At 37.2% G+C, this 24,392-nt stretch overlaps 1 protein-coding gene across 4 annotated transcripts in view; it reads right to left on the reverse strand.

Moving 5' to 3' along the window:
• Positions 1 to 1,880: 1,880 nt before the first annotated feature.
• ARHGAP28 (Rho GTPase activating protein 28) overlaps positions 1,881 to 24,392 on the reverse strand; it is a 75,744-nt gene continuing 53,232 nt past the window's right edge. For all 4 annotated transcript variants that reach the window (XM_032180962.1, XM_032180961.1, XM_032180964.1 and 1 more), the window contains 11 exons: positions 22,697 to 22,854; positions 18,785 to 18,950; positions 18,579 to 18,670; positions 17,108 to 17,185; positions 13,847 to 14,009; positions 12,350 to 12,432; positions 9,923 to 10,120; positions 9,098 to 9,241; positions 6,513 to 6,667; positions 5,820 to 5,884; positions 1,881 to 3,903 (listed from right to left, as the gene is read on the reverse strand). In XM_032180962.1, the coding sequence (XP_032036853.1) occupies positions 3,812 to 3,903; positions 5,820 to 5,884; positions 6,513 to 6,667; positions 9,098 to 9,241; positions 9,923 to 10,120; positions 12,350 to 12,432; positions 13,847 to 14,009; positions 17,108 to 17,185; positions 18,579 to 18,670; positions 18,785 to 18,950; positions 22,697 to 22,854 (1,394 nt within the window). In that variant the 3' untranslated portion in view covers positions 1,881 to 3,811. The remainder of the gene's footprint in view (positions 3,904 to 5,819; positions 5,885 to 6,512; positions 6,668 to 9,097; positions 9,242 to 9,922; positions 10,121 to 12,349; positions 12,433 to 13,846; positions 14,010 to 17,107; positions 17,186 to 18,578; positions 18,671 to 18,784; positions 18,951 to 22,696; positions 22,855 to 24,392) is intronic.

The raw sequence follows: 24,392 nt of genomic DNA on the forward strand, positions 1-24,392 counted from the left end.
AATGTACATGCAAACATTTTGCTTTGATTAGTGGCATTGTATTATTTTCCAGAGAAGATACACATTACTGGAAAGCAATTGAAAATAAAAACTGAAACAATGTTTGTCTGTTAACCCCAGGATGTGATCAAATAAGGTTCACATTACAAACAGTAATTGAGGCAACATGGTTTGGATGAAGTTTTATCCATATCCTCAAATATGTCTTTTAATGTATATTTTAGATAATTTCCAAATACTGCCCCTTATAAGGAGAAGCATTTTATCTATGTAAAAGAGTAATGGAGAGGTGAAATTAATATTAGAAAGTTTTGGAATATTGAACTTCTAAACCTTTTTTTTTTTTTTTTTTTACTGGAAAATGGAGAGTGAGGTAGTTTTTATTATACACAGACACAGACACATTTGCACACACGCACACATTATGATGACATTAGCTGAATAAACAGGTTAGAGCATTCTACTCTGTTTCTGATGCCTACTTCTTGCAATACTCTCTCTCTCTGTATGTGTTGATATGCAAAAAGTTGTCTTTGTAGAACCACAGAATATATAAATTGGAGTATATAAATGCTACAGGCATCTTTGGAGATTTTTGAACAAGTCTCTTCCTTCTTGCTACCACTTTCTTATTAATGGCTTTCAACATAACTTTGTTTTTACTTCAACTGCTGTCAAGAGGAGCAAAATTCCAGCTACCTCTGCTAGCATTTTGAAATCTAATGCCTTAGGTTGAAATCTCACATTTATAAATTTTGGCGAGATTGTTCACTTTGTCTGCTGCATATTAATTCATGTTAGTGTACCACAACACCACAAAACAACTTAATGTGTAACAGTATTAACCACAGTACACATGGGTCATTAGGTCCATTTGTATTAAAAAAATAATAATAATAATTACCATTCTGTTTCAGAGACATCAGGTATTTGGCCACATTGTAGTAGTCTGGGCACTGTATGCAGAATCTAGTTCATCTGCTAACATGCATGTCTGACAAAGTTATAGGCAACTTTAGTGTGAAACAACTGTTCATGGAATGGATTTCACTACATCATATTTGTCTTTTCTAAGTTGCAAAGTGGTAAAAAGTGAAAGATAACCCCTTCTATCCCATGCAGAGTACTATGAGATTGAGGAAACCATTTTGATGGAGTCCTCAATTCAGGGTCCAGAACATGCTAAGTAAGTAACCGCCTGAACACAGGTGCTCTGTACCTTTCTTTCCCTTGCATAGCTATTGAGAACAGATTGAAGGGAGTGGGCAAGACGGTGAAAGTGAAAGTCAGTGTGTTTGAAAGTACTGTAGAAGGAGTTATCTTGTTTGCTATGACATTTCAGATTCTCTAGTTAATGTTCAGGCTTTCTGTATAGTCATAAAAGCTCTTTCGTTGGATATAAATACAATGATGCGTAGCATTTCTATTATGCATTTCGTATTCAAAGCACTTTCCACTTAAAGTCCCTTTGCTGAGTTTGTCCTTCCTAAATGGATGTTTATAACTCCTGCTCTGCTCATGGAGTTTGGTGAGTGCAGCATTTAACTCCAACTAATTCTCACATTACCTTTACAAGGAAAGTACTAGTCCTGTTTTACAGCTAAAAAAGGAGGGCAGCATAGCAGAAGGAATTCTCCATGGCCACAGGGGGAAGTAAAGGGAATCAAGAATGAAGCACGTGACAAAACGTTAATGCTGAGTTCTATAAGCAAACCACAGATCTCTTCTCTCTCATATATTTAAAATAAATAGTTGTCAAAATAAGCAGTGTATGTTATAATACAATGGTCCTGGTCTTAGCCTGGCTGCAACTATGCACCCATTAGTGTTATGAAAAACAAATTAGAAATACAAGAATTACACTGTTCTAAAGTAAACAAAAAAATATTGTTGCAAAATTTTATCATTTTTAATTTCAAGAAGGAAAAACAGGCACGATCTGCACTCTGTAGACATTATTGTTGCTGGTAAAATTACAGATTAGATGTTGACTTCATTCACTGAACACTGACAAAGAAAGTTAACTATGGGAGAACACAATTAAATTTGAACCAGGAGTAGGGTTTCTTAAGTATGAAAATCATCATCACAGAGCTTCAGCAGACCATCACAAGGTTGCAGGCTTTCTCTGTAGGACAATGTACTTTATGTTCTCATGGAAAACCTGGTTCAGAAGACTTTTGCATTGGTACCTGGTAACTGGAGCACCAGCTTTTGTTTCATCTGTGTATCCAGATGATGAACAAGACCCACTGATCACACTGTGGGTGAACTCATTGTGCAATACATTAATTAATGTAATGACAAGGACATTGTGGTGTCCCTGAAGGTGTTGAAAGTGTTAGTTCCCACTTTTTTTCTAAGACAAAGATGAAAAAATACTTTCTGTTTGATGGACACTTGTGATTTTCCTACTTAACAAACATGCTTTGATTATATAAAGTGTAGCCCAGAGCAAGATGATTAGGTGAGGAAGGATGCTCATCCTTGTGACTGGCTGCCAACTAGACATCCTGTCTTATATTTGCTGTGCTGAACTTCCAAGGCAGTTGCAGCCCCCTGTTCTCTTGTCATCCTATGTATTTTCATAGACTGCATGCAACCTGTAAAAGTAGCTGCAGTTTGCTACGTATTTGTAAAAACCCTAGCAGAACTGGGCCTAGTATGGTTGTGGTCTTAAGGGCCTAGTATGCCAATGTTAAACGAGTATTAAATCCCTCTGCTCATCGGAAGCTCTTTTTCTTCTCCGTGCTGTGTTATACAAGGTCTGGACAAAGATCTTTCTTCTCAATGTAGCTGAATAGTACAAAAATTGCTTACACATCAAAGCTAAAATAAACAAAAGAAAATAATTAGATTACAAATTAAGAAACTATAATATTTAACAAAAATTGGTGTCTGTAAGTGGCAGCATTAACGCATAACACATAGTGTGTGGCATTACACTCATTTACTTGAGTGTATCAAGTAAAAGATGGAGCCAGGGGATGTGCCCCTTCTCACTTAGTATTCGTCTCCTGAAGCTTGTGTGTCTGACAGAGGAAGGACGGAGAAAATGTTTTGTGGCGCTACAAATGCATGCAGTAATGAGATCCAGACAGATGATTTCAGAAGACTGATAGTTATATATACAGTGGCACATACATAAAACAGTATAGCTGTCTACACAGTAGTTCCCCCCCTTGCCTCCTTCCCTCCCTCCCCCAGCACCAAGTACTCATGAGGAGTGATTGAGAGATGTAAATATTGCAGTAATGCACACTGCACAGGTTTACTTTCAGCAGAAAGATTTGATTTTATCACACAGCTATGTCTTGGCACTGCTGCAGGTCAGGCACCTCTGTTCCATGCTTGACAGATACCTTCTTGAATGTCACTGTGATGCTTCTGTGTTATGCTGTGGTCGGTAGTGTTTCATGCATCCTCAGATGCCACTGGATTATTTCCTTTCCAAAGATCAATTTCTGATTCCAGGTCAGGAAACGAACAACTCCCTATGCAATAGGTTGTTGTCAGTGCCTCCGTACCTTGGTCTGTCTACCTCAACTCCTGGGCCAACTGGCACAAGCACAATCCATACGAAAGCTTAACTGATGTGTTATTTTCAAATTGGCCAGAAACTGGAGTGACGATGCTTATACCGAAAGTAGTATATGATCAACATCAGTTGGACAGTATGGTAGGAAGGAATAACATCCTGTAGATAGCTACCATTTTGTTTTCATCTCTGGCAAAAGGCAAGAGCTTCTGAAAATGACAGGCATCACAGTTGTCCATTTGGCCTTCGTCCAGTACGCTGCAGCTTTGTGCTTCAGCTTGCTTTTGGTTTTATCACCCATTCTGCCTGAGGATTTGCACGGTAAACATCTAACATGTATGCGTCTGGATCCAAACAGTGCTGACCTGAAACAAAAATTGACAGCTGTGAATCGTATCATGCTTTGAGCGCATTTAGTGAATGGGATAGGGCTATGTTGAAATGTCCTTGAATGCATCTCTGATGTGCACATAGTGAGCTTTGTGTGTCAAGCTAATGTCTTCTGGCTACAGATAGGGGCCTTGGTAAATGTGCCAGTGATTTTCTCAGTGAGATTCATAATTCACTTCCACTTCCAGGCAGGATGCCTTTCATTACGCAGAGTTATGGATGAGGCATTTAGTCAAATGTTAAACAAATATTATGGTTTCTCTATAACTAATAACAACACTATTACAGCAAGTGACACAGGATATATTTTTTTTATTTCTTTCAATTTACTGGACTGGAATTATACCTCTGTAACTTTTTTTCTGTGCTATTTTTAAATACTGAAACAGCAACTCTGTAAATCATGTTCCCATCTATGTAGGAACTCACAAAGACAAATACAGACTATATAAAGGTTTCTGGCAGTTGCTGTTTAAAGTTTCCAGTTTAAAAAAAAAAAAAAAAAAAAAAAAAAAAAAAAAAAAAAAAGGTCTGAAGTCTGGCAGTTTGAGGGTTTCATTGACTGGTGACGGGAAATGAGCATTGGCTGGCTGGGAAGTCCCTGCTGCCTTTGCCACAATTTGCCTTTCACACTAAAAGAGGCATTTGGTGCTTGTTAATTGAATAATAAGGCAATAAATGCTTGAGTTAAGTTGATTTGTTGGATTACATTGGGTTTATGCTGGGTTATGAAGCAATTTAACTGGTGAGGTTATGCCTCTGTGACACAAATGATGATAGTAAAATTTTTGTCCAGCTACTTATGTCACTAGGGTCCTGATGATCTTATTCAAGTGAAAGCAATATAAATGAATTGATGGAACAAGGCACCCTGGAACATCTAGGATTATATTAAAAACAAAACACACTACCACCAACAAAAATATATACAAAGTAAATGTCTGGATTTTTTTTTCAAGAACATGTTGGAATACTTGGGATTGTTTCAAAAAGTCTTTAGGATCATCTCCTGTGTTAGCATCTTTTGGCCATCCTGTTTAACCAGGCAAAACAAACCAGTAGTCAAATTAAGCTTTGTATGAACATAGCAATAAAAAAGACTGGTTCTTGACTACCATTGAAATAAGTCTGTGGTGCTCTGTAATAATTTTATAGAAACTGTTTAAAGCTGAACCTAGAAGTAATGAGTCTCATCAGACAACTGATAAGACTCCGATCATTCAGAATTTCAAGATGAATAGAGAAAGGAGAGAGTAAGGATTTGCAATATCAAATTAAAATATGGTTTTTGACCTTTTTTTGGCGGCAAACCACTGTTTGTATTACAAAAATGTCACTGCATGGAACATAGAAGAAAAAGAAATCATTACTGCAAGGAATTCATAATATAAATAAAGTACACGTATTAATACAAATATATTACACCCATATAGGCAGGGGCTGAATTCTCCATTCCGTGTTTATATTTTGGGAGGTTAACACTTACACACAGTGAGGAAGAAACAGAAATGTGTTTTAGGAAAAGATGTAATAGTGAGGTAGAATGTGTTCACAAGAGGAAGACCAAGGATCTCTTAACCATGGAAAAATGCCCAATTGTAAGTGCAAGAGAGGTAAGTGAAAGGTCAGATGAATTTGGCAGGACGACAGCGATCATAAGGAGTCCTGCTGAGATCTTGCCATCAGGTCACTCTATCCTGCAGGGTGCTCCTCCAGTCATGCTGGAGTCAGCAGGCATCTTTGGATTGATTTTAACAACTGTAGATCAGACACCTTTCCTGCAGATGGACTGGAGTGCAGGAAAGACCCAGCTGTGTGGAAACAGTACTGACCTGTGATGTTTTAAGAGGCTAAGGACATTCAGAGTTCAATTTTCAAATAGGAGACCTACCTATGTTTCCTCCAACTTCATGTAAACTTTGGATCTGGCCTCTCATGTTCTGTGAAGATCCATGGCTAGGAGAGAAAAAAAGGTTCAGTTTACTTTTTGTGTTATAACTTCTGCCCTATCAACTGTCATCTATATTAAGCAGAAAATTGATATTTTTTCCCTTCTCTGATGAATTTACTAATCAAATGGACTTCTACCAAACAAAGCAGAATATATCTGCTGCAGAGGCAGTTTACTGTCACAGTTAACTAAGCTTTCTATTATACTGTTTATTATTTATTTAAAGAATAGAATTATGTGTTAACATTGGAAGATTCTGCAGGAAAGGCTTTCAAATACAATTTGCCATTTCCCATAGCTGTTAACAATTATTACTTTACAGAAATAAAACGTTTTATGGACAGATGTAAGACAATCTCTGTATTCTTTATGTGGCAAGCCTATATAATATATGTTTCTGGTAGTGGCAAAACAGAGGGCAGATTGATTCTGTGTGGGAGCCAATTATTAAGTAAACTTTAAAGAATAAAATCAGTGGTTAAATTTTCTTTGACGGATGTAACCATGAATTAGCAATTTTAGAATATAAAAAGAATTCTTGTAACACAATGAGTCTCTGAAAAGGGGACAATCTATTCGTTAATGGTTCTGGTATTACTGTTCAGGAAAAACAAAATGTTCTGTTTTACCCACCTGTTTTCACAGTGGAATCGAGCCAGGATGTCTTTGGCTTTTGTTTGGCTGTTGAGTTGAATTGCCATAGAGACTTTTGAATGCAGTGGAGCATAAACTCTTATCACCCCCTCGGGTATGTCAGACTGTAGGTATGGGGGAAAAGTGACAGCTCCCTAAAGTGAATATTCAGTAGAGTAAGTCTAAGGCACATGTTACTGTAACTCCGATTAGAAGCAGTTCTGCAACTCTTTTGAAAGAAAAGGTTGCTTGCAAAAAATTACAGGCATAGATTCATTTAATTATCCAAAAAACAATTTTATAATCATATAATTGCACATTTATAGATACTGTATGGTAAGATACAACGCAAAGACAAAAGTTCCTTGGCAAACATCACAGAAATAAGTGCAGAATAAATTACAGCCCTTAAATTTTAATTGCTTGCAATAATAGTTTGAGTCAAGTTGTTATCTGAGATTTTTTAAAGTTATTCTCTTAACATTGTTTAGTGGATCAACAGCTTATTTAAAAATACATAAAAATGAATTTAGGAATGCCTGCTCTTCCCTTAAAAGACGAAACTCTCTCAATGCATGAAGATCCAGTTCTGTTTCCACATTCTAGAGCTTTAGCTATATTGAAGCTTACGTACAGTAAAATATTGACGTACCATATGGTTTCCATTAATTTGCAATTTGACCTTGTGTAGGGTTCAAACAATCATCTATGAAGTTTATGCACTCTTCCATGATTAATGGAAGATAAATCAATTAGCAAGGTTTGCATTCCAGTGCTAATCCAGTTAATACCATGCTGAGCAGAGCACAATAGTCTCTCCAGTCTTTGCCGCTGTGTAATTTAGGACATCTGAGACCTGGGGTTTGTGTTAAGTGCTCTCAAAATTCAACTCAGTTATCCAAACAGAGTTTGCTTCCAATTTACCCTTCATATTTCAGCTACCTGCCAAGGTTAGTTTCCTTTTTACTAGATGCAAAACCAATTACTACGATCAATGAACTTGTCTTTCCAAAGGTGCGGGGCTACAGTAATGCACTCTCCTTAGAAGCTTTCACTGTGCTCCCTCCAGAGTGAGGACAGTTTTGGCACAGAGTAACCTAGACCTCTTTTTTAAACAAATACTTATGTCTGTATCTGCGTTATAAACGTATATCCTCCTCACAGCATATTTCAGACAGTGCAAGCAAATGAATTCTCCAAAAAGCTGAATTAGCATGTATTCACCATTCATACATATCTTCTATTTTTTTTTCCAAATGCTCCCTTTGCAATTTCTGTGTTGTCTGTGTTGGGTGGTTTATTCTCTATTTCTCACAATCTCTTAATACCACTCCTTCCTACTTTGTCTTCTCCTTTTTCCTTCCAGCCTATTCTCTGATATCTGTAGGGGCCTCAACCAGTTCCTTGTTTACTCTTGTAATTCACCAATCTCCATTCTTTTAGATCACCGTGAAAGAATGTAAAGGCCCTCTAGTTTGGTTGCCAAAGGTAGTTACTACATGGTGGTACCACATGAAATCTGCTATAGGGACTGCATATGTTGCACAGATGTGCACAACTTGCCGTGTTGCTTGGTTTATATGTTACACTTAACACGTATGTTCATCTGAGGTGTCTGCTGAAGTAGTGTTCCTCAAGTAAGTTCTTAAACACTACATCCAGTTGGTGGAGAAAAGCTGGTGGCTTTAAGATAACCAGAGGGAGATCTTTGTATCAGACTTTCCTAAGCCTGAACTGGACCTGGAGCTCTGGAAGTTGTCCAAGGTATCCACCTCTTTCCTCTGACTATCTGGTGAACAGAGACCTGAGAACTACTTCATCAGATGCTTAAAATTTAGACCAAGTTTTGGTGTGTATGTAGGGCCAGCTGGAATTTCTTTTTGCTTAGGAAGTTAGTGCAAAGCTGTAAAACCAAAACTTGCAAGGAGAATATCGAGTGTTCTGGGCCAGAGCATGGGTAAGTGCAACTACTAATATGGACCATCATATTACCCAACTACAGATCCATGCATTTATAGAATATCTATAGGTCTGTAAAGGACCATCTACATATGATCATTTTCTTACAAAATGTATGAAAGCATCACGTGTAACAGTTTATAACTTGGAAATTTCAAAAATCATTCTGCATGCATCACCTTTTCTCAATCAATCCCCAGTGCTTTGTATTATCAAAATATTGGGACGGGAAGCACATCTTTCAAGATAGCTCCCAAATCACAGAATCACAGAATGTTATGAATTGGAATCAGTTTGTTTGTATGGCAAAATATACAAGCTGTTGTCTGACTGGAAAGTTAAGGGACTTTTATTTTAAATGTTTGTATAAAATCCACTATTCTAATACCTTCATTCATACTGTTTTTCTCTATTAAAATATACAATGAAGGTCTGATATTGGTCTAACTCACCCCAGATGGGAGCACTTAGAATAGAAATAAAATCTGAAGACATATTTAAAGAAGCAGTAGCTTTATAACACTTCTGTAGGAATTTCCTCCCCACACTCCAGAAGCTTTTATGAGATAACAGAGGAGGGATGTTAGTTAAAGCTGACATTTTAATATGGTATATTTTTATCACACCTCTGGTCTTTCAGGTCTCTCCCGCTCCATGGTCTTTCTCCTCAGAAGTTTTCTCACTCCTTTGTCAAACATCAGCTGCCTCTTGCTGTTGTTTATTGCTGCCTCATTCATTTTTCTCACTTGGGAAATCAGGAAGGACGGCACCTAAAGGGAGGAAAACAGAGCTGAGAATAAATATTTGATTTTTCCCCCTCATAAAATTGGTGTTTGGTCTTCAAAAATTTACCAAATTTCATGCATCAGAAGCTCTATTTATTACCGCAAGATACATGGGTTTAGCATTTCCCTCCAACAACACACCTTTGGTAATTCATCTTTCATTCCATTTCAATCTTTTTAGTGGTTTGCCATGGTAGGAATTTTTTTAGGAAACTGCCTTTGCAATCCACATCATAGCTTCCCTTTTTCACGAGGAAAAGAGTTAAGACTGTCATCATCTTCACACCAACTTTCAGAAGTCTAGCAAGTAGTATATACTTTTGGCCCATATTTTTATAGACTAGACTTCAAACAGTCATTTCATTTGATTCTAGTGTAGATATCTCACCTAGGCATCTAGATTAAATCATTCTCCTATAAATTCTCCAATATAATTGCTGTGGGAGAGGTACCTCTACAGGGCAATTCATGCAAAGGGAATGTCTTAGATAGGCAAGGTAAATCTGCTCCCAGAGGTACCTGCCACTTTATCTCATTCTAGATATGTAAAATAGTTAAATCTTCCTCAGAAAGAAGCTCAGTTTAGTCTGTTTTCTACAGTTCTGCTGTATACAGCAAAATCCTTCCCTGTACCGGAACCATAAAGAGGGAACCACCATCACTCACTGTCCACAGGATGTCCTGGTACCGAATTAAAAGCCGCACAATATGTGCTGTGGTGGCAGCTGCTTGCATTTCTTGTTGGTTTGCACGTTTCCCTTTGTAGATGAAGAGGTTTGGTGCAACAATCATAGAAACATTCCACAAATTCATTTTATTCTTCCCTTCATTAGCAACCACCTTCTTCAGGAACTGTAAAAAGGCCTGGAAAAACAACATTTATTATGCTCAAACAAATTATTTCACTCAAACGAGCATTTTCAGATGCACGACCTATATGGCTAGAAAGCTGCAATGTTTGCACTTGGAAGTGAAATTTAGGGGCTTTTGTATTCTATTTTGGATTTCTTGCTGTCACGGTTACAACATCAACCAGAGAGAAGTAGTTCAGCAAAATATACTTTAATAAATTATGTACCACTTAGAGCATAATCCCAAATCCCAAAGTCAAGTACAGTATCTGTGGTAAGGCTCTGAACCCTGTAGTAGAGGAAAGATAGAAAGATGTTGCAATGGAATAATTAATTTCTTAATAGGTTTCCAAGCGTCCATTTTGATCTAACTGGTCAAGACTTTATATGTTACCATAATCAGGGTGATCAGCCTCTCTTCAAATGTGATATAATCTGAGGCACTTCTGCAAGCAACCCCCAGACTTTTGTTCTGGGATAATGAACGCAAGAAGCATTCAGTGGTTATTCTCTGACGTCCCTTCTGCACATGCATGGCAGACTCAAAGGAAACTCATTTCCCTTTTGGGCAGTTTATTCGAATTTTACTTGTGTGACTGAGTAGGATGGATTGTAGCTGTGGTTAGAGTTGGGGTCTCCCAGTGAGTCCTTTTGCAACACAACAACATTAAAACCACTATCTTTGTACCCTGACATTGTTATTGAAACATTTTTGCAAACCAAGGGATTACAAAACAGAAAATGTGTTGGAGACATTTCTAAAATCTCATTATAGATTGCAAGTAGAAACACACTCATTTTTGTCATCATTTCTATTTTAGTATAAAAGCCTAGTAATAATTAAAGCCACTCTTCTAGCATGTTTTACATATAGTGTTCCATATCTGTATGGACTTTTTAACAAGAAATAATTCTCATTGTTAACAGATGACTGGCAAGACCTTCAAACATTTAGAAGGTGGTTCTTATTCACGTTCTACACCTATGAATAAATACAAGAAAGTACCTTGTTTCATAGAATCATAGAATCATAGAGTTGTTTGGGGTGGAAGGGCACTTCCAACTCCCCTACCTTGGTCATCAAGGGACATCTCTCACTAGGCCAGGTTGCTTAAGGCCCAGCTAAGCTGGTCTTGAACGTTTTCATGGATGGGGCATCCACAGCTTCTCTAGGCAACCCGCTTCAATGCCTCACCATCCTCAAAGAAAATATTTTTTTCCTAATATCTAATCTAAATCTACCTTTATTTAGTTTAAAGCCATTACCCCTTGTCCTGTCACTACACTCCCTGACAAATAATCCCTCTCCAGGTTTCCTGGAGGCCCCCTTTAGGTCCTATAACTAAAACTAACCAACAACTATACTATACAACCAACAACTATACTATATAACCAACTATTATATAACCATCAACTAGATTTAAACTAACCAACAGGAGTTCTTCCTGAGTTGTGAACCTGCAGGGTCTTGATGAGCAGGGAACCTGATGAAACATCTGTGGCTCCCTGGTAACTCATTCACCCAGGTTTTCTTTAAGTGGAAACAAGTCCAAAGACCCAGACCGTGTCTCTTAGAGTCAGGGCACAGCTCCAACCAGATCTGGGAGCTCCCCCCATGCCAAATGTTTGTAGTCACAGTGTTTGTATCAAGGAATGGTACAGGGATGTGGGCATGGGTTTGTGAAGCAAAACAGCTAAGGCTGAGGCCCTGACATCCATGCTGTAGATATATACATGTATTTCAAGAGTTTTTACTTTGGATTACCTCCTCCAGTCTGGTCCTGTGAACTGGAACACCTTCAGCCCTCAGGGTGCATTAAGCAAACTCCTTAGGGACAGCTTCTGTTTTAATTTCAACCTAGAGAATTCCAATCATACAGAACTCCCAGGAACTGAACCTTCTTTTCCCAAACTATTAAAGGAACATCCCTCTTTTAAAAGGACGTTTCAAAATAAATGATGTCTGGGAGCCATTTACTAACATATGGAGTTGGATACCTTCTGTAACTATTTCTAATTGCTTGTAAAAGAAATGACAGCTAGGGAGTTTGATCACCATTTCAAGGAAATTATAAGAAGCATAGATGAATACTTTCATGGTGCAACATCTGATCATTGACTGTTAAGAGAAAAAAAAAAAACAAACCACACAAAAGAAAAAAAAATCAAACAAAAAAAAATGTCTCTCATTTAGAAGTCAAAGGCACCACAGATGGCAGGTGATAGCAAACAAAGAGCTTACCTTGGCTGTGTCCCTATTAGCTTCAGGCAGCAGCATGATCAACAGATGCAAAGCTTGGAGCTGTAACTTGATCTTGGAGATTTCTAAGAACATGAATAATTACATTTTTCAAATCCCAATTACAGATTTTGTTCTAAAAAACCGGTTGGTCAGTAGTTCTAGAAACACAGCAATGACTGGACAGTTCAGATTAGCATGTTTAGCTATTGATTGACAACAACTTTTTTCCCAAATATAAATTTGGTTTAATGAGTGGGTTTTTCCTTAACATCTGGGATCTTTGTCACAGACAGAGACAAGGCTGTATAAAATTCTGTCTGAATAACAAGGACTCAATATTTTTCAGTGCTAATCAGATTCCCTCTGATATCTGGGTCAGAATGTGTTGTACAGGGATCATGTACTTTCCACCTTTTCAAACTGAAATAGATATTTGTTTTCAGAAAAATTTCATACTAATATTGTTGGGTATTTTGCTGAATGCTCGTGTCAATAGAGTGGAGATTGATTATTTATAACTTAAAAAGTATTTGTTCCAAATCTAGCACTCTAGCTAAATGTCAGTTACAAAATACCATAATGATTTGGTGTGAAGAAAAGAGGAAGGGAATACTAACTTACATCCACTTCCATTCTGGGAAGATGAGTTGGGCGAAAAACAAAGGTGTGATGTGGATAGTGTGTCTATTATTGAGAAAAATAGTCACTTTATTTTGCACAGTCCTCCTGTTCAGTCTTCACCACACTGGAAAGTGATCGTCACTGCATGAAGTCTGGGACTTATAAGGAGCATACTCAATTATGTGAAGGATGCAGCAAGGGGTCACCTCTCTGTGCCCTCTAAACTACCTCATGGAGACATAGAAAATATGGCTGCAGCCTTGTATAAAGGTTCTAACTTTTCTGTACCAGTCTGCCTAATAAATTCACCATCCTGATAGTCTTACTCTGTCCTAGCTCAAGTGAATTTACAATAAAGTCAATAGGTATTGCAAGGTACTATGGCATTCTTCCTGGAATAGAAAAGAATGAAATGTACTCCAAATGAGACAGCGTGTGTACACTGAAAACAAAAACAGATGGCCTGAAGCCATCTGTGATCACATATATCTTGTATGAATATTCTGACCTCAGCATAAACTTTAATAAAAATTATAGATCTAACAGAATATTAACGAAAAGGAAGTGACTTGAACGCACCTTGCAGAAATGTTAATTTATGAAATCAATGATTTGTGTGAATTAGCATACATATGAAAGGTATTGCTCAACCATTGTTTGTTCAAAGGGTTCAAATCTCACAATAATCAGTTGTGTCACTCACACGAATCTATACTATAAGCTAAATACACATATATTTTTTTTCCATTCTAAAAGGAACAGTTGCAGAAAAATTAAATGCTTATGCCACTCAGTAGATTTTTTTTTTCTTTCTTTCTACTTCTGTACTGCTGCAATTTATCAACATCAGTTCATGCAAATTCCTTTTCTACCTACTTTCCACTAAAGTGATGAAAGCAGGCAGATATTCCACTGTGAAGAGCGGACTTGGGAGTTCTCTAATAAACATTTTCAGCAGTCCTGCTGCATCATTGTTTCGCACTTGGTCCCAGTCAAAAGTGTCTTCATAAAATTTTGCCTCCAGTTCTTGATGAAGATTCTGAAAGATAAGAGGAACATCTGACTTTCAGTCCTTGCTTCTGACCTGGCAATCTGAGATCACTTCAGAAATCTTTTTACAAACAACAGGCATGTTTACACCACTGCTGAATTAAAGTAGCCCTAAATCAGTAGTGGTCCTGGTACAGCTGTGTGTTCAGAGCAGGTTAACACAACCAATTCCTGGGGATATTTTTCAATGCAGGCTACATTTTTTTACTATAACTAGATCTCTGCCAGTGACATATTTGACATATTAAAATACTCGTACAGAAGTTTTGACCCTTAAATCACAAAGAAATTGCATGTTCTTCCTCACTGCCAGTGAAATTGCTAGACAATCTGTTGGCATCCTAGTCCAGGGGCCTTGAGCAAGTGGTTTGAACTTCTTGACTTCCTGTCTTTAGAAGGATATTTTCTTTTAGGTTAGTGATAATTAAATTTGATCACTTTGTAGGAAAATGAAGGCACCAAATAATCATCAAATTATCAGAAAAACTACACTTGATGCATGATAAAAAAAAACACACAACAACACAACAACAACAAACACTCAAAAGCCCAAGAGAGAGTTCAGACAGAATTGATTATACTGTTTGGGGTGCATATTTAATCCTGTTGTTCTCCACGTGAGCATCTTGCTCTATAACAAAGGTATGTTTGGCTCTGGGGGGTAACAAATCAATATTTCATAAGTGTGTGAATGGGAAATATTCAGTAAGGTTCCTATTAGGAGCAGAATTTGGCTTCAAACCCAGATCACTGTTTGGAAAATGCAAGCTTTGTCAAAAAATTTTTGGCTAAATAAGATTGAAGGAGATTCTTGTAATGTAAGGATATCCATAAATAATGCAGCTTTCAAAATTATTATTGGCCAAACACTGCCTTATCCATAAGAAGCCTGTTAATTAATTAATTAATTAATTTATTTATTTTTTTTGTGAGACTGTTTTTGACAAAATACATCTGTAGTTGATATTCAGGTTTCAGATCATGCTTTTGTCAAATGTACATTACTACTACAAAAAAACAAACAAATAAACAAACAAACAAAAAAAACCCACACTACCAACAACAAAATAAAACAAAACAAAACAAAACAAACAGTCCATTTGGACAGAAAAGCTTTCAAAAATGAATTTTGTTTACCATGCCTCACTTGAATGGAAGGAAATTACATATCAAATATGGTCACACATAATGAAGTGAAATGGCTGGCACAAAAGGAAATAGAAACTCATTCAGGATTTTGTGTATAATGTTACAATCTCATTTTTACTAGCACGTTTTACTTCTTGTAATCTGGGCTATCACAGCTTCCTCTGTTCACATCCTTTGCTCATAAACCATATAAACACCTGGATTAAATTTTCTCTTGGTAACTGACTGGGAAATGTGGAACAGAACTCCTCTCCTCACCTTATCAAAATCGCAAGAGGAGAGAAGAACTACTCTCCATTTTTCTGCTGAGAAAGCAGTAGAAATACAAAGCAAAATTTTTGAAACGTATACACATATGTGTATATGTGTACATATATCTACACAAGCAAGAATATATAGAGATATTTATACATAGAAGCATACACACACCCACAGACACATGCATCTAAGTGCTTTCAAAAACTTTTTGGCCATTTTTTTACCATGGCTGATCCCACAGTAGATTATTGTGCATTTTTGGTTCACTGGAGCTTTCGTTACAAACTAGATTAGAGACTAGATTAGAGAGGAAAAGTTGTATTTATTTCTTCTATTCTTTGTTTTACAGAAGAGTAAATTTAAATTTTAATTGCTTCCATATGCCTTTTCTTTCTCCAAACAAGACTGAAATAAAATTGGAATGCCCTCAAATCATAATGTCATAATAACGTATGAAGGCTTTGAAGGATGAAATCTGGATCTACTTTGAAAAAAAAACAACCTCTCTCTTTCTGGTTGGGTTGTTGGACAGACTTAAATGAAGCCAAGACTCAAATAATTTAAAACATTTATGTGGACAGTTTGACTTACTACCCAGTACAAGAAAGTTGCAGATAACCTCGTATCTCATAGAATCTCCCTAGGTAAAGGCTGTGAATAAGGAGTGAACAAGACACAGCACTCTATATGCAAAGAATAAGAAAGTCATTTAATTAGGCAGAGCACAGCCCTGCTGTGTAATGTCCCCAGAGACATCAGAGAAATTTGAGATTGTGTGAAATAATACTCTAAGTATTTGTATGAAAAAAATGAGGAATCTGACAAGTACAGGACAAATTAGGAGTTCTCTTCTTCAAGATGTGGCACTTTGCAAGGTACTGAATACTTTTATCAATCCAGAAAGACAAAGGGAGTTGGGATGCCACTGCCTATCTTTGGTGTATTTCACATGATGTTGCTTTTTTTGACGATACCCAGCCCATCAGTGTTTAGTAATCCCCAACATTAGTCTTTGTGCATGTGCCACCACACTGAGCCTTCCTGCTTCAGAAAGCAAGAATGGTCACACTGCCACACTCAATAAGAATTGAGTTAGTCTGGAGAAACGTTTCCAAGTGTTACTGCACTGTAGTGGTAGAGCCAAGGTTATTGGCTACCAGCTAGCCTGTGTTCATGGCCTGCAAATAGCCTGTGAAAATACAGCATTCTAGGCTGCCAAACAATGAACACAGGCCAAAACTCTCTCACTTGGAACATAAAATTGTAAGATCACAGAAGACAAATGAGAAACAAAATGACAAAAAGGTTAAAATGACATAGAATAAGATCTTTATCTTAAGTCAGCACAACTTGACAACACTGGATTTCTGAAATAAATTAAAAAAGAGATAAGATCACAGCAATTTTGGATGACAAAGCTAAACTGAAAGTATCGCTCAATGTTTAGTTCAATTCAACATCAAGTCTATGCTTTATATAGAACATTAACAAATGCAAAGCAATAGACCACATGCTCTGCGATTTATTGGTTCCCAGGAACTAATCTGCCCTTTCACTGGTAGGACTGGAAATGCTGATCTACATACATCAGTATTTATGTGCAGTGAGTATTTCTGTGTACTGTGTTATTTGACACAGAAGCTGTGGTCCGGGAGACAGAAAACTGGCACAAACGTCTACCTTAACCCTGGAGGCAGATCCGGGCACTCGAAGAATTCCTTCAGTTTCTAAACCAGTTTCTTCAAGCTTGAGCAGCAACTGAAAATAAAGAAAAACCCAGGAAAATTCTCAGAAGTATTTAAAAATACTGCTTTTTTTTTTTTTTTTTTTTTTTTTTTTTTCCAACCTAGGTCTCATTGAAACTAACTTGAAAAAGATACATTTCTAAATAATTTGCTAATGAAAACAAGCCAGATCATGTAAGTATGCCTTCCTAATTTGATCTCTATATTCCTGACCCTGAAATCCACCATATGGAGAGTACGGAAAGCTGATAACACAATAGGCCCCTCTGTCCTTGATTTGGGACTTGGCACTGCTATAGAACAAGCAACACATAAATGTATTAATAAAAGGGTAGATACACTGGGTTAAACACAATGGTGTTTTGAAGGAAAATTAACCTCAGAGAAACGTTTAAGTCTCTCCCTGAAGAGCACAATGGAATGGATTATAGATAACATATGTTTCTGGGACCTGAGAACTCAGATTAGAAAATGATCACAGGATATTTTATTTTGAAATTTCTGTGAATAGAGCAATAGGCTTTATATTCTAATTTTTTATTAAAAAAAAAGTTTTGATTTAACAGAAATTAGAATGAACAAGAACAAAAAATCTTTCTTAGTATTTATTCATATAGCTCTGAAGTTTTGCTACCAGCTCTACTTTCTGTTCTAACTGTTGGATCCTTCTAATTTTCAACAGTAACTTGACAGAGGACACCGAATCACAGAATTGTCTAGGTTGGAAGGACCCATGAAGCTGTTTGCAAAGTCATGCAAATATCCAAGATCTGTCAGTCTTTCCCCTGACATTCCTTGCCACTTCCCCTTTCCTAAGTATTTACATTGAAATTTGTTGTATTGTCAACTTCTTGTAAATCTGTGTAAATGTATGTGTGCTTGTGTCTGTGTACCTGTCTCCAAGACATCTGCTGGATGTCAATGTATTGTCAAAAGACTTACATAAATGACATGTAGCTTGTCATAAAAACCTCAAGGAGAAGATACCACATCCACTCTGCAAATAATAGCTAAGTAATACCTGCAGTTTGAATTCACATGAAATTAAAACTTTTGAGAGCAGTCACTTGTGCTACTTCTGCACACACCCACACAATTTTGCCTGCCTCTCTAATTTAAAGAGAAAGGGAAACAGAAAGCCTGACATTTGTTTTGCAAGGTTTACTGTATAGTGCCACACAACTGAAAAATGGAAAGAGGTCCCCACCATAGCGAAAATGCAAAAGAAGCAATTATTGTCTCTTTGTCATGAGGTGTTCAAAACACAACATACATACAGAAACCTGTAGAAGACACCTTGAAAACTGCAAAGCTTGCATCTCTTCTTATCTGATGTGTGTTCTGGGTGTCAGTGCAAATGATGGAAATGCCCATCTTAGTGGCTTAGACGGTCACGTTATACTCACTTTTTGGAAGATGAGGGGAACTTTTATTCCAGGAACCTTCTTTTGATCATTCTCCAGCAACACTGTTAGAGGGACTCCAAAAAGACCATTTTCTTAAAAATAACAACAACAAATATGAAAGAGAGCAAACACAGACTTGTACATATCTTTTTAGTAATGCTGAGCAGTGCCCAAGTGGCTGCCACACAGATGCCATGGAACAGTACCTCGTCCCCGCACCCTCTCTGCACGGTTCCTCTTCAGCTCCACTCCCAGGGCATCATAGAAGGCTGTTAGCTCAATCAAGGAGAGGTAGCGGATCTTCTTCATGTCTTCAGGAGAGAGATCTCCAACCTCTGTCAGTCCAAACCGGCTTTTCCGAACAATGAATTTCTACAGTAGAGATGGGTTATATCTTAGCATGTAAATTTTTATTTTGAAAGAAATGCTCATATTTAAAAGGAAGTCAGGGTAGATGGGTAACACCAAAGAGCTGAACTGCAACCCTATATATTAGCCTGGTATGTTGACATAACTTCCGTCCACCTGAAACAGAACTTAGCTTCTTGCTTACCATGTTCACTTGCAGTTCAACTGGTGTCACTGGAGCAGAGATGTTAACCTCAGTGCTCTGCCAGTACTCTAGGCTGGAAGAACGAGCTACATGTTAACTAAACTTTGCCAGTTTTAGCAGTATATTACACCTTGCTTTGCTTCTTCCTCCCCCAGAGTGTCTTTGATTGTTGTTTAAGTAACTGACACATTTCATCATGGATATAGTTGTATATCTATTGGTGGTGGGAGGGATGAGTACCTGTCTGCTTTGCATAATACTACTCATTTATGAGGTCTTACAGGAGAATTCAGAGTAAAGATCTGAAAAAAGTCCAGCAGTAAAATCAGATAGTCCTGATGCCAACCTGACTCTTTACTGGCACTTTTTATTGCTCAAGAAGCATTTAGACATAGAAATGACTTCTAGCAGCTAAGAAATGATTTATTCAAGTAGGCTTGAACTAAATGATACTTAGTAATATTGGGCATGTGAAGATGTCTACATATTTTAGAAGCTGCAGTGTCATGGACGTGAGCCAGGAGTATTGCATCATACCATAACAATTTCTACAAATGTCAGAAAGAACAAATACCCAACAGTTTTTGACACAATTTCCAGAAATAATAACAAAGTATGGTATAAAGCATGCTTTCCAAAGCTTTGTGTAACTTTGGTGTTATATATATATATATATATATATATATATATATATATATATATATTTAATTTAGTTGTAATTCAGACCAGTGATTGTTAGTCAGAGGTACAAATAAACACCGTTGCAAACAATCTCTTCCCTTCAGGGAATTGTGTGGAAACCCATCTTTTTAGAGTGTTTTGCTTCTGGAGATTTCTTCCCAGTCCTCCCATTTTAAACAAATTTGGACTCAATATATTTAACCCAATCCAGCCAAACATGCTAAGAAAAAGACAGGGAAAAAAATAAATAAAAATTTACACCAGATTTCAAAAGTAGGAGAAGAGAAAGGACATGTAGATCATGTGGGCTGAGTCTTCCTGAACTGCACTGCACATAGCTTTTCAATAGGGGTTAACTATAACTGGGGAGCGCAGGGAATAGAATAAGTAATGTATTTGCAAGATGTTTAGGGCATTTTAGTCCACAATCTTTACTCCCCAAAATGCAGCAACCCTACTGTTGCTCTTATGCTGAGACTTAATAATACAACAAGATCTATATGGATCATGGCCTTCTGAAGATAAAAATAATTTCTATTTTTTTTCAGCCCCATTGATGTACAATGTCCAAAAGCACTGTAAGTCATCTTCGGGAAAAAAAATTATACAATATATATATGTTTCCTGAGGGGATGGAGAATAAAACAGAGAATAACAAAGTCTGTTTGCAAGTACTAAGCATACCAAGACAAAATGACAAACTCTCCAAAACTGATTACAAAGGGTAGCTACAATGATTTTTCATATTGGCTGGTTGACTTCTAGGGTCACAATAATGTGATACAATGTTAACACAAGGTTTGGGGCTATGCTTCTTTGTCATGTCTTCTGTCATTATTTTCCAGTGATTTTTCTTACAAACAGTGGAGTCATGCTATGTAGCATCAAAGATGGCTGTGGTATTCTGAAAACTAAAGAACTAGTACTTTGACTAAGAATCATGTCTGATATTGTATGACATGTTTTCTCTGTATATATGGTTTACTATATGATTTACTATATGGTTTACTTAGATAGGCCTGAAATGCTTACTGACTTTAATTTTAAGAAATCTTTGGCTAAGTCACATTAATTATGTTTCCATGTTGGCGAAATTGCATGTAACCCTATGGGGCAAGTGATGTTGAGTTGGCTCCTCTGGAAGCTGCAGAGGACATGGTATTTTATGACATAATTTCTCCACATGTAGCTCAGTATATGCCATCCATGATGCTGATTATACTAGCATGCAAGAAAGCTCCCAGAAAAAGTATGATGTGTAGACTTCAATTTGCACTTTTTGGCCCACCTTGAGGAAGTTTGGACAGTCCTTAAGAGCACGGGTGACTGATCTGCATAACAGACCAAGAGGTGATTTTTTGCTGGGTCCCATTACAGTCTGAGCCATTATGGGAAAAAAACAAATACCATGAGTGGCAACACATGAGCTAAGAAAAATGCCAACACCAACAGCTACAATTATGGTTACAATTACAGTTAGAGTATCTCTGCCTCCGATGACCTGAAATATTTCTTGTGTAAACTTCCAAGCACACAGAAAGCTGCCCTGCATGCAGGATAGTTCACCTCAAGCACAAAACTGGCCTTTTCTAAAACTAATCAATTATGCATCCATGGGTCCAAAATAATCAAAGTGGTTATTCTCTTCCCTGTTTGTCACCAGTTTCCCTGATCTATCAACTGGAAAGTTAGTGTCAGAGCGCTTGCAGAGAACAATTTGTGTGTGTGTGTAGTAGCAAAGGCTGGGGTCTGAGGTTTGCTATTACAAGGAGCAAGGAGGAACTCTTGGTTTGTGAGAGTCATGACGAATGCAGAGATAACCTTATTCTCCACAGGATGCCAAGTTAACCATACCACAGAAAAACAAAAACAAAACAAAACAAACAAAAAACAAAACACAGGGATTTCATAACAGTTGCAATCAATTTGGTATCTTATCCCTCTTTTCAACAAGGAAGCTTAATTCTGCATCTAAAGTTCTGCTTCCTTGTTGGTGCCTGAGATAGACAAATGGATAATTCTCAGACAATTCAATGTCTGTGTGGATAGCAACAATTTCGGATTAGTTCAGGACCACAGGATGCCATAACATTCAGGAAATGCTTACAAATAATTTACAGCTATTTCAGACATCTCAGTAAAGAGTTGATATCTGGAGCATGAGCCTAAAGTTCCAGTTGTTAGTAATGGAAGCTGTGAAGGCTGATGGAAATAGAAAGCTATCTACTGAATACAAGGAATAATTCCAGAAAATGGCATGACTGCTCACTGTAGGTCTTGTTGGATGATACACGATATGGTTAACTTTCCTTTAGCCATTCATGCAGTGTCTCCCATAGTGTAATTGCATAGAATATTGATTGGAGGCAATCAGCACTGCTGCAGGACTAAGGCTTGCTTTCCCCTCCTTCATCTGTGGAGCAATTTTAAATCTATGCATTAACAAAGGCAGATAATCTGTGGGGGAATAAAGTAGGAAAGCAGACCAATAATGAAAATGATTGCTGGTATTAGTGCCAGTAACAATTTCATTTCAATGTGAAAAATGTGCAGGTAATACAATATTTGTGGATTGAGTTACATATATTCATTTGTGATGGGTACATCTGAAAATCAGGCTTGAATATCCAGTTTATCTTTGGTACCTCTCTGGGAATCGGTCATAAACTGTAGGCAAGCATGGAAGAATGCATAAAGAACTCATGCGGATTCGCCATGAAGAACACATAGCAAAGAACAGCTAATGCACCTTAACAGCCTCCAATGTGTTGGGCATATAAAGCAGGAAATTAATGGGTAAAAAAAATAATACACAAAACTAAACCAAAACAAAAAGAAAACAACAGCCACAAACATTGAGGAAATATATAGAGAACAAACTTACAGGCAAAGCAGAGTCTTCCTTTCTGAACCTCTGGTTTTTCGTCCACTCTTGGGTTTTTGGAAGGACTGTAATGGATTCTGAGAAAGAGACCTCATAGGAGAGCTCTTCTGTTACGGACGGGCTGCCTTTATCTAGTCCACAGTCTAGACAGCTATTAGCTGAAAATAAGGGATACTGCATATGAACACCAAATGTATGCTTGCATTCAGGACATTAAAAAATTGAACCAAGATGACAAAAATCTTGAGAAAGTAATAAAGGAAGTGCTTCAAAGAGGAATTTCAGTGTAAAACACAGCATGTTCCTGTTTTGACTGGAGGAAATAACCCCTTAGAAATAAAACCCTTATTTTCATTTTAGATTATTTAACTTGTTGCTTTTCGTGAGAAAAATAGTCAAGTTGGAACTTCCTGTTTATCACAAATTATCAAGTTTTTGTACTCTGTCCTTGTCTATCCAGGCTAGCAAACAGTGTTGGCACTTGTGTGATGAGCAATTGAGAAAAAAAAAATATCAGATAGAAAAATGTTGACACATTTTCACGTCAGTCTTGATTTATTTACAATCAAAGGACATTGTGCATATATTTTATACACATTGCGCATACATTTTGTATGCTCACACACATATGCACTCACATTTCTCACAGTTGCTAGTCTAGGTGCATAGCACCAAAACAGGACTCAATGTACAATCTTAGTTTGCAAAAACACTACTTTTACTGTAATTTCTGATAGATACTATGAAATGACTTACTGTACAACTCTGAAATTTGGTTGCCTCCTGAAATTAGTGGATATCAAAGGAAAATTTTTGAGATCAGTACAGTCAAGTACAGAAAAACCCTATTGTCATGGAGTCCAAAGTGTGATAATATACATGAGTTCCAGTGTTGCCAACTTTCATGACTGATCTCTCACATTTCCGGACAATTTTACATTTTCCATTAAAGTCCAGCTCCTAGACTCGTGCAATTGGAACAAGATCACAGTTTCCATTGAAAGTGATATAAAATTTCAGCCCCCAGGACTGCAGAGATGAGTTTACTAATGTGACCCAAATGCATTCAAAACCCATGGAAATCAGAAGGTGAATTAAAAAGTATTATATATTTTATAAGCATTTGTATGCCCCATGATTTTTGAATCATTTCATTTACAGATATTTTTTTTCCAACATATGTTGTTGTAGCAACATTTGTTTTGAAATTCTGGTATGAAAAAGGTAAGCTTGGCTTCTGAACTTTGGCCTCAGATATTACCCAATGGCCAAAGAATTTTAAGATGCTTTCCATCTCTCTTTCCATCCTTAGATCTGGTATCACAGACTCACTGTGGTGGCCCTGGCCATTTGCTACTAAATCTGTTCTAATACAACTGCTTGAGGGGCACAGGTATCAGTAGAACAGTGAAATGAACAGCTTTTGCAACCAAGGAAAACGTCTGTGGCACTATATCCAAAGTTAAGCATCTAAGTGACTAGTTTAGACACTCCATATATGTGGAAGTTAATATAATTATATTAATAATAAAATAATACTTCTTAATAACCCTTTAGGTAAGCCCTGAACAGTAGTGATGGAAAGAGCTTTCAAAATAAAAGATGGACATTCCCTGGAAGGCTACTGACAGCTATCTGGACACCGAGTAGAGCAGAGCTATCCTTTTCATTAGCACTGCCAATAACTGCCAGGGCA

Source organism: Aythya fuligula, chromosome 2, assembly GCF_009819795.1.
Source record: "Aythya fuligula isolate bAytFul2 chromosome 2, bAytFul2.pri, whole genome shotgun sequence".
Classification (NCBI taxonomy): Eukaryota; Metazoa; Chordata; class Aves; order Anseriformes; family Anatidae; genus Aythya; species Aythya fuligula.